At 33.9% G+C, this 11,459-nt stretch overlaps 1 protein-coding gene across 3 annotated transcripts; it reads left to right on the top strand.

Annotated features, from left to right (window-relative positions):
* The first annotated feature begins 5,737 nt into the window (after window positions 1–5,737).
* On the top strand, window positions 5,738–9,489 carry LOC107935864 (zinc finger protein ZAT9). 3 transcript variants are annotated; one of them, XM_016868493.2, is made up of 2 exons: window positions 5,738–6,080; window positions 6,600–7,609. In XM_016868493.2, the coding sequence occupies exon 2, from the start codon at window positions 6,662–6,664 to the stop codon at window positions 7,418–7,420; it is 759 nt and encodes a 252-aa protein (XP_016723982.1). In that variant the 5' UTR covers window positions 5,738–6,080; window positions 6,600–6,661; the 3' UTR covers window positions 7,421–7,609. The 3 variants fall into 3 exon arrangements, with proteins under 3 accessions (XP_016723982.1, XP_040930266.1, XP_016723981.1); XM_041074332.1 differs by lacking the exon at window positions 5,738–6,080 and adding an exon at window positions 9,054–9,489 and having other exon boundaries at window positions 6,107–7,485; XM_016868492.2 differs by lacking the exon at window positions 5,738–6,080 and adding an exon at window positions 9,008–9,489 and having other exon boundaries at window positions 6,107–7,485.
* Window positions 9,490–11,459: the final 1,970 nt, after the last annotated feature.

The raw sequence follows: 11,459 nt of genomic DNA, 5'->3' as shown, positions 1-11,459 counted from the left end.
TTTGAGTTGCAGTGGGGTGGATAGGAGAAACTGCAGGTTCTATATCACTAAAGATGCAGTAAAGAAAACCGGTTGAACAAATAGGGATTTTCTGCCAAAGATACCAGCCGAACAAAGGAGACATGATAACATATCAATGACAGAACCTTGATGAACAACGAGTAATGACAACCCAAATATTAAAAAGGGGTCATTCTCACGACATTCCACATTCATGCAAATATCATATACACCTAGTTAGGAGCATTCGATTCATCTGATCAAAGCATCCTAATCATTTGGCATAAAAATAGTCCCATAAAATCAATTCTATAGGTCATGTTTCTCAGAGAGCGGCGTAACAGACCGGTGAAACCACAAATCCTATACCGTTGAAATTACAGTAGGTCAGATTAAGTCATCATAAAATCCTTATCTCTCTGAAGTTGCAGTAGAGTAGGATAAAAATACACAAACCTTATCTCTCTAAAGTTGCAGTAGAGCGGGTTAAAGTAACAAGTCTTATCTCCCTGAAGTTGCAGTGGAGCAGACTGAAGATAACAGATCTTATCTCCCTGAAGTTGCAGTGGAGCAGTTGCAGTGGAGTAGATCGAAGCCACAAACCTTATCTCTTTGAAGTTACAGTAGAGCGGGTTGAAGTAACAAGTCTTATCTCCCTGAAGTTGCAGTGGAACAGACTGAAGATAGCAGATCTCATCTCCTTGAAGTTGCAGTGGAGCAGATCGAAACCACAATCCTTATTTCTCTGAAGTTGCAGTTGAGCAGAATAAAAATACGCAAACTTTATCTCCCTAAAGTTGCAGTGGAGCAGTTGCAGTAGAGCAGATTAAGAGCTACAAGGCCGGTCTCTCTAGAGTTATAGTGGAGTAGATTGGGGCAACAATTCCTCTACCCTTGAAGTTGCAGAAGATTGGAACAAGGCTACCTCGAAGAAGAAAAACACCAAAAAAGTCATGATTCGACGAGACCAGGTAAAATTGGCCTTCTTTGAAGTCTTTGCTCTATTCTCGTTACACAACAATGAGCAAAGAGGGGCAGCTGTAAATAGGCCAATTTTCTCGGGTCCATATCAACACCAAAATACAAAACAATAATGAACCAAACAAAATTATAACAGTCTAGTTTACAGGCCCAATTTCAACACAAAAACAATATTAACCCTAGGCCAATACAATGGCCCACAACTAAAACATTTGCAGCCAGCAACCTAGGGTTCCTCTCGCGCTGCAGCTGGCCTCCCTATGTACGGCCTCCATCGCGCCTCCGTACGCCAGCACATAGTCCTCATACACGCGCAACGCACACCACGTACCTGCAAAAAGGGACAAACACAACAACAAAACGAAGAAAAATGGACAAAAAGATAGTATTTTTTTTTATTTTTCATCATTCGGCTATAAAGCCAAGAACTTTGTCATTATAATTTTTTTTACGGAGATATACAAAGCAATCGAATAGAAAGAAATTTTGAAAAGGTGATTTTTTTAATCAAGCCTTTCCTTCGATTTAGTTCTCATCCTTTTTTTTTCTTGCTCTTTATTCGGTGTGTAAAAGATATAACAAAAAAGAGACCTACCTTCGTTTTGGTTCCCTCGAATCCCCGCTTACTTCGTCGTAATCGGAGTTTGGGTGAGGACACTGAGGCTTTTGAGCAAAACCTTGGACTCGTGGTTGGACGGGGTCGGATTAGGCCTTTCGCGTGAAAACCGTCGACCAAATATGGAGGTCAGACGACGATCGAAAGGTGCCTCTTGGTTCGGCCGAATGAGGGGGGAAGGGAATGCCTTTGGGTTTTGCTGAATTCCTCTTCAAATGGCCAAGGGTTAGATTAGGGTTTCTTTAATTTTGTTTTTATGAAACGTATGAAACGATGTCGTTTTAAGCCAATCTCAATGGCTACAAAACGACACCGTTTCAAGAACCATAACTTGATGACCCGACCCGTGCCCGGATAGGATCCGCGCTTTGGTTTTAGAGGGTTAATTGCGCGCTTGGTCCTCCCCATACGCACTGCTATCCGATTGTGCATTATTTGTTTCATTTTGTTTCTAAAATTTAGCTCTGTAATCTCTACATGAACTCAATTTGGTACGCGCTTCAATGCTACGTTTTGGGGTCTGGAATATTTCCAGATTTGGTCCCTGCGCATTCGCACACGTTGTGCGCTGGTCCCTTTTTTTTTCATTTCAACAGTTCATTTTGTTTATAATTTGTCTCTTTCATTTTAATTTTATTTTAATCAAGTTTTTTTATTTTTTTATTTGATAATTCATTATTATTTTTAAAGATACATTCAACATCCATTTTTTTATTCTAGTTTACTTATTTTTACATTTCGAGCTACCTTAATAATTTTATTTTGCTTTTAAAATCACTATTGTAATGTTTTTATATCATATTATTATAACATTTTGTATAATACTTCATTTGAATATTCTTATATATTATTATGCATATGTAGTTCATGATCAACTTAGTTTTTATTCTACATACATATATTATTAATTCTATGTTACTTTATATGCATAATCTCTTTTAAATCTACTTATATATATATATTTTTAAACCTTATGTATATATAATATATTTTATTATACATTTTTTTCATTTTAAAAACCTTTCATATTGTATATGTCATTTAAATTATTTTTCTTTTTATTATACGTATATGGTCATCTTTAAATAGATATTTCATTTAAAAAATATTTTGTACATTATTTGACTCAAATTTCCTCTTTTATAATATCTATTTTAATAATAAGTTATGTATATACTTAGTTTTTTTAATATATAAATTATTTCAAATTTTGCATGTGTTATTCACTTATAATTTTTTATATATAGTTTTTATATCGTTTCGTATCGTACTAGTTCCTAGTGTCTATACTGTTCTGTATATCATGGATTTCATATTGTTTTATGTGTTATTATTTCATGTTGTTAATTAGTTTTTGGTGTTACTTTCTCAATTTTATTATTTTATGTTCGAAAGCTTACTATAGTTTGTTTAGATATGTTTCTTTGATATGTTTTTGCTGTATTTATTAATTCGTTTTTATGTTTATGCTATTATCCTTCGTGAAGTATAGTACATTATTCATGTATGTTGTCACATGCTTATAATTTCACCTCTCATTCATGATCATATTACAATTGAAATTTTCAATTTATTAATCCTAAACTAATTATTCTATTTTATCTCAAGTTAAATTAATGCGTTTTGAGCTAGTTCTACAATTGTTTATTTGAAAATTCACTAAAACAAAGGTAATAATTGATGCTCAGGAACTTGAGGAATCGTGCCCTACCGTGCTGGGTTTCAATTTTCCGTTTGTCCAAATAATCAAATATTCCTTTGAAATTTCATCCGTAAGTTCTAAATTCTAAAACAAGGCAATGTTTAATGTTTGGAAATTCGAGAAAGCGTGCCCTACCGTGCTGGGTTTCGTTTTTTTCGTTGGACCAAATAAGCGAACATCCTTTTGTAATTTTCAAGTGTATGGGCTTTTAGAAATTGAAATCGATCGTAGTTTCGAGGGTTTAAAGGATCGTGTCCTAACGTGTTGGATGTGATACTGTATTCCTTTGAAACGAGCGAATCTTGACGTCCAATTTGAGTCATTCAAGTGTTTTAAAAGAAATCGTATTTCAAAATACTTTTTTTTAGACATAAGGACATTATTTAATCAATTCGGTACCAATTTTGGGGCGTAGCGAGGGTGCTAATCCTTCCTCGTACGTAACCAACTCCCGAACCCGTTTTCTCGAATTTCGTAGGCCAAAATTGATTTAAATGGAATAAAATATTTCATTAAGGTGATCCAATCACACCAAAACAAAAGATTGGTGGCGACTCCACGTTTCGTTTTCAAAGTCGATCTCCGTTTTTTTCAAAATAAAAAATGGTTTCAACAAGAACTATAGCTAATGTGGTGAGAAGAATGTACCTAATAATCTTTTTAAAAATAATATAACCACGTAATACGAATGTGATACATAATATGTTCTTATTGGACTCAATGTAAAATTATATACCAGTTTTTTACCAAGGAAGAAAACTTTAAAGACCAATCTGAAATATGGGGTAAAGTTCAAGGACTAATAAAACCCTTTTGTTGTGTGTGTTTTGATGATCGTAAATATTGCAATAAATTATTGTGAAGAAGGATGAGAGAGGCTAATATGAAGCTGAAAAGAAGTTATAAAAATTCCATTGAAATTGAGTCACACTTTTTGGGTGTGTAAATGGAGCTTGGAAATTGCCCCAACTGTTGCACTTGGCCCCTGGATTGAGATATAAACCGTCAACAAATGCGCCCATTCTTGAGAACTAGCGAACCCTATTTCTTAAACTAGTTATAAAATCCATGTCCATTCTGTGAGCACAGTAAATTCCCAGCGCCAAGTATATAAAAAACATAACTCACGAGTAACACCATCATATCATCATTTTGGTAATCAGTATTCGGAAATTCTTAATTTTATTTCATGTGACCATAAAATAATACCTTTTTAATTTACTTTCCTTCCCCAGTCATCATTTAGGAAGTAGGAAGGAAACTTCCCCATATCAGGGGATGCGTCCAATTCTTCTTCTTATTTAAATGTTTCCCTCAAGTAGCCAGCCACAAGTTTTATTCATCACTAATGAAATCCAATAATACGCTCCATCCCTTTACGATTTGTACGAAAATGCATGGAAGTTACTCATATGGCTTGTATCTGTAAGTAAAAAAGAACAGTTGAACTGCCCTAAGTTAGGAAAAGAATGAAGGGCCAAATTAATTATCACAGTTGTCTTGTTTTTTTCCATCTAAACCCAACCAACAAAGATTTGAATGATTGGCGGATGTGGTGTTTCTTCCACTGTTAGGGACGTTATCAGCATATTTTTCGTGTATTTTGCCGAGTTGCTAAAAATATTCTATTTGTTGACGAATGATAAATTTACTATCGTTGCCCTTAAAATAGATTTAGTTTCATTTTATGTCATTAAATTATGACATTTTTAAAAATAAATTCAACTACTATGAACAACCTATATCTCTTTTTAACGGAACTATCTAACGTTAGCTCGGCATTGCCATTTGTATAGTATAATTTAAATGGAATTTAATTAAACCTATTTAAAGTTTGTAGCCTAAATTACAAAGGTTTAATTGCAGTTGTGGAGTCCAAACTATAAAATTATAGTTATATTTTAAGCCTAAATATGCATCTATTCTGTCAATTTCAGTGATTTATCCGACTCGGACATGATCCTAGTAAGTATGAGATAGCAAAAATGAGTTGAAGTTAAGAGTGATATTGGTCGATGAATGCGATGTCTAGAAGTAGAACAGATGTACCCAAGATATATAATAGAGCTAATTGTACAAAGGATGAAGCGACCGCTAGTGAAAGAAGAGTAACTTAAAAGCTCACAACACTGCAAGTAGTGTCGTTCAGCACTGTAATTATAAAATAATGTGTATTTTGTCGACATGAATGAATGGGGAAAGCAGCCAATAGGAGTAGCAGTAGGATAGGGACTGAGTCTTTCCAAACCCGGCATTTACTTCCCCCATAGAAAACTCCTTCCTCAATGGGAGGTTGGTTAGTTAGTTTCTTACCCATTTCCCCACTCTTCCATTCCCACAAAAAAGTCCAAAATTGAAGGAAAGTATTTTTTGGTTTTAAAGATTTTTTTATATTTAATAGTCACATTAAATCTCAATTAAATTCAATGTTAAGTTGAGTAAAAAAAAAACACGAACTCTTTCAATATTATCTTTTCCCAAATTGATAAATTAAAGAAAAAGTTAATCCCCAAACAAAGTTTAAGTTGTTAATATTTATTTGACTTGTGTTTTACAATCTTTATATATGGTGGAAATAACCCAAAAGTGCAATATGTGGCTTCAGCAGTAGCAGGCATGCCAAAGCTACCAACGCTGACAGTGCAGTGTTAGTAGAGCCGGAAACCTTGCCTTGTGGGTTTCATATTCTGCTTTATTGATCCATCAAACCCAGCACAGCAGTTCTATTTGGCTTCGTACAACTAATTGCAAATTGCATTATGTAGCCACCGGCCTATCCTGGTAATCTCATTTTTATTTCTTAAAATACCTTTTTCTTTTTACATTGGTAAGAAAAGGCAAGGTCAGGAAGTGTCGATTAAGAAACGGGCAAAGTCTTCGCATGTTTCATGTCCCTCTTTCTCCCTTCCTGCATACGCTTTTATTGAATCTTCATTTATTGGCCGATTAAATCAAACAGAATGCGAAAATACTTGTGTTGAAATTTTCAATTGACACTCTCTGCTCGCTACCTTCATAAAAAAAGAATTATTTTTTCATATTTTTTTCTTGTTAAGAGAGTAAATTACAATTTAAATCAAAACGAGAAGTCCCATTTTTTAATTGATTATTTTTTGAAAATTTTGTTATATCTTTATATATATATATATCCTGGAGTGGCTTCTCACCTAATTTATTTCTTCTTCCCACTCCCTTTCTATGCTTCTTTAAAATCCACAGCCTTACAAACATAAACATAAATATCTACTTCTGATCTGTTTATTGAACTCTGCTTCTGTGTGTTTTTGGCAATGGACAAAGTCAAGTGTAAGCAGCTCTGCTTGAAAAGCTTTGCAAATGGAGAAACTCAATTGAGGTCTAACATGTTGAATCTTCCAACTCCTCCCAACGTTGAACAAGAATCTGCTTCACCTTCATATTCATCGTCTTCCTCGGAAGAAAAAGGGCAGTTTTATGGTCTTAGAGAGAACCCAAAGAGAAGCATTCGCTTTGTAGATCCTGAATTCGTTGATGCAGACTCAGTTGTTGTTCAAAGCAAAGAAAGTGAGACCGAGTCGTCCAAGTACCCAACTCAGAAACGATCAAAACGGACTTGTGCTGAACCTGAACCGGCGACTTCCCTCTCTGACACTACAACTGAAGAAGATGTCGCTTTCTGTCTTATGATGCTTTCAAGGGACCAACGGAAAAGCAAAGTAGCTCAACATGATGATATTGATGATGAAGAAGAAGAAACAGATGAATTTGCAGAATTTAATAGAACAACTCGAGGGAAATACAGATGTGAAACGTGCAACAAAGTTTTCAACTCGTACCAAGCACTGGGTGGACACAGAGCGAGTCACAAAAAGATCAAAGCTTACGAAACAGAGTTAGCACCAGAAAATGTGGGTACTACTTGTTCAATGACAGAAAAGAAAACACATAAATGTCCTGTTTGTTTTAAAGTGTTCTCGTCTGGACAAGCTCTTGGCGGGCATAAAAGGTCTCATGTAGCAGCAGCAACAACACAAACCTATGTTAAAAGTTCCAACAAGTTGGTAGTTAATTTTATAGATCTTAATCTTCCTGCTCCAGTGGATGATGATGATGATGATGATGGGTTCCTAATGCTTAAATAGTCAACAACGTATAAAGGGACGGACAAATTTTCTTTTCGTGGTTTACAACAATGTTTGATCCTAAGGTAAATTATTTTGTCTGATTTTACCTGTTTCTGGGATCTTAGATTTTTTTACAGTAAAATTTAGGATGTAAGGGGTTGTGTTGTATGTTTTTCATCGATTGTTCTACTCTGTTCTAACTTCTAACTGTACTAGTTTTTTTTTTTTTTGGTCTATGCGGAAAAACCAGTGATAGGAAAAATTAAAATTGAAGAAGCAAAAAGCCCCTGTTTTTACTTAGAAAAGAACGTGTCCGGTTTAACTTGGCTAAAGCAAGTATCCTAAATTTTCAGTCATCTTCAATAAATATGTAATAAATGTAAATAACTTTATACTTTTCTAATTTAACAATGTCTATTATTTGGGTTAATGTAGGATAAGTTGTTTAATTTGGTATTTTTTTTAGTTGTTATATTTTTGTATTTTAAAATTTTAATTTTTGATTTAAATGTAGTCATTGGATTCATTAAATTAAATTATATATATTTTTTAAAATTTTATACGACAAATACATTGATATTTGTGTAATATTATGTCAGTTTCTTATACTTCATTTAATCTTCACAAAAAATGTCACACCATTTTAGTTAATTGATTTAATACCTATTGTTTAAGTAAAGATTAAAATTTTAAATTTTAAAAAATATAGAGATTAAAAAAGATCAAATTAAAGAATAAGAATTAAATTTACAATTTATCTATAGCACAAGACAAATAGCAACATTTGACTTAAAGGATTTAATTGTTACCATTTGAATCATGACAAAAAATTTTAAATTTGAAAATCAACTAATTCAAATTACCAAATTAAAATAAGGGGTCTAAATTCACAACTTACATAAATGGAGTAATAGTAGAATTTAACTTATTTTTATTAAGTTTAGAGATACTTTTGTCAAGTGTAATATTTAAAAACTTTCACTGAAATGAAATCTTAGTTATCATCACATGGTAAATTCGATCTCAAGATACCTTTACTCATACCCTTTCCTTTATATATATATATATAAAAAGGTGTTTAGGTAATTTTTTCTAAAAGAAGAAAGTTTAATAGTTGCTTATTCTATGTAGGCCAGGCAAGGGGCTGCCCATGCCTCCAAACTCTAAGTAAAATCTAAGCCACGACAATTAGGACTGTTTTTTTTACCATTATTAAGTGATAACATAAACAAATAAGGGTAACTCTTTTGAAATTACTCCACTATTATTGAGATTTTAGAGAGTTAGGACAATCATGACAATGTGGTGTCTTTGAAGCAAAGAGGGTTTTAATTTTGGAACTTCCACTTAAAGGCTGCCTTACTATATAGGACGTTTTTCTTTCTTGGGGGCGATTGGTCCCTTATTTTTCCTAAGGTTTTAACAACTATCCATGCTAAAGACATTAATGATGCTAATGAAAGGTAGAGAGAAAAAGAGCTAAGTGATAAGTGTTAAAAGTAACATATGTTAATCTCGTTCTTAATGCGTTTTTGGATGATTAATCAATGCAAAATGGTATATTTTATGCTCCTAATCCTTTAAATTCATGTTTCTATACTTAAGAGAGCATTTGGAAGCAAAATGAGCTAAAATCGGACAATTGGAGCAGATTTCAGGAGCCACACGGTTGGGCCTTCTCACAAGGGTTGCCACACGGCTATGTGCCAGATCATGTGGATTTCGTGATTCGCACTCCAAATAAGCGGAAAAAATGCAATTTTTAGGTTTTTTTGGGCATTTTAAGACTTATATATACCAAATATAAGAAGAGAAGAGAGAGTCGTTAAAGGAGATTGAAGAAAACAACTCGGAAAACACTATTGAAGTCGACTCTAAAGCAGATTTCCATCAAGATTGAATCTCTCATTTTAATTTCTTTGAAGTTTATTATGAGTTTCTTTATTTCTTGTGGTTATACTAACTTTGAGATATTTTTATTCGCGATTATGAACTAATTTTATAAATACCTAGGGGAAATTTACCCTATGATGAATTCTGTCTTTTGATTTCTGTTTTACGCAATAAATACTTGAATCTTGTTCTTAGTTATGTGTGCTTAATTCTTGATTTAATATTTTCAGATTATTAATTCATGTTTGATGTGCTTAATTTAAAGGAGGAATAGACCCTGGTTAAGAGTAGATCTAATATAATTGAGTGGAGTTGCATGCAATCCTAGAAATAGGACAACATAAATCTGCTGGATTAGAGTCAAATCTAATAATGGAATTCATAGAACGAGTTAATGCGATAATGAGGGTTTTAATTAGAAATAAATTTCAATTAATCAACCTAGAGTCAGTTGCTTTTAGTCTTAAAGAGAGATATTAGCATAATTTAGGGATTTCTACGAATTAAGATATTAAGTAAATAAATTGTTTAATTCAGATTGATAATGACAGATGCAGTCTAGGTGGGTTCTTTCCTGGGTATTGTTTTGTTTCTTGGTTATTATTCGATTATTTTCCTGATTTGTTCTTTGCCGAGTTCTTAGTTAATTAATTTAGTTAATTTTAGTTTAATTCAATCACTTCAATTTGTCGGTTAAATAATAGAAAGATGGTAATTGCTAGTACTTTTAGTCCTCGTGGGAACGATATCTTTGCTCACCGTAGCTATACTATTTATCGATTGGTGCACTTATATTTGTCGTATTTTTAGTTGGTTTCGTGGACGTCACTAACATGGTCAACGACAAGCTAAAGGGAAATTAGGTTTATGAGATTCATTGCCATTTTGTAGTCTAATTAATTGACAACCCAATTGGTGGGGGTTGAAAGTTTGAATTAAAAGAGGACTTAGATGTGTTAAATAATAATGGTAAATCATATTATATATCCTAAAAGAAAATTCTGATTCAAAATTTGAAGATAATATTGTTAAAAAATATAATCATGAACTTCAAAAGAATTAATTTTTATAAACTATAAAACAGACTGTAACACCCCTTACCCGTGTCCGACGCCGGGATAGGATACGAGGCATTACTGGACTTAATCACAAGTAACATATAAAACTAGGCCATAAAATTTCGTTCAAATTAAATCCATTCATACATATGTAAATTGTCCCTTATATGGGCCTACGAGGCCCAAAACATACATTGGAAGTGGTTTGGGACTAAACCGAGAACTTTAGAAAACTTTGGAAAAACTTAAAAAATTTTCATGAAACAGGGTCACACGCCCGTGTGGGTAGGCCGAGTAGTCGCACACGCCCGTGTGGCTTGGGAGACACCTGTGTCCTTAGCCCGTCTAACTCTCTGTTTATGACGTCATCAATACAATTAGGGTCACACGGCCAAGTCACACGGTCGTGTGCTTAGGCCGTGTAGTGAATTAAATTCAAACAATTAAATGTAGACTTCACACGGCTTAGGTACACGCCCATATCCTGTGGCTGTGTCCTTTACACGGCTGAGACACACGGCCGTGTCTCTGTCCTTGTGTTTACTACAGAGCATTCTGTTTTACCTAATTAGAGTGCAGGGGACACACGGCCGGATCACACACTTATGGGGTAGACCGTGCGTCACACACGGTCTAGACACACGCCCGTGTGTCTATCTGTGTGGACAACTTTGAGGCTATTTTCCAAGCCAATTGCCACCCTTATTTGCACAAACACATACATCACTTCAAAGGCAATTAAACATGGCATAATTGGGCACTTAAACATACATAAACAAGACATGATTATGATCATTTCATCTTTACTAATACATGCATAAGACTTCATACTTGGTTAAGCCAATTTTATGAATTTGCATGCACTAAGAGTTGTAGATTACTTTCATTTAACATACTCATGCCTAAGTTGTAATCATGCCATTCACTCACAATTCCATCAACAAACAATAATAGCCACAACACATCTCATCACATGCTCACAACAACCAACCACATTACAATTGCATAGGCACATGCATGCATATATGAATAAGTTTACAACCCAATAATCAATATGAGCCACATCTCATGGCCTTATACAAAATGAATCAAGATCATCATAAGCC

Source organism: Gossypium hirsutum, chromosome A08, assembly GCF_007990345.1.
Source record: "Gossypium hirsutum isolate 1008001.06 chromosome A08, Gossypium_hirsutum_v2.1, whole genome shotgun sequence".
NCBI lineage: Eukaryota > Viridiplantae > Streptophyta > Magnoliopsida > Malvales > Malvaceae > Gossypium > Gossypium hirsutum.
Note: the sequence above shows the minus strand (reverse complement) of the source record. Positions and strands in the feature narration are given on the sequence as shown.

What these genes read in the sequence shown, in the direction of transcription:
- LOC107935864 (XM_041074332.1), top strand. Translation starts at nt 6,590, where the DNA reads ATGGACAAAGTCAAGTGTAAGCAGCTCTGCTTGAAAAGCTTTGCAAAT.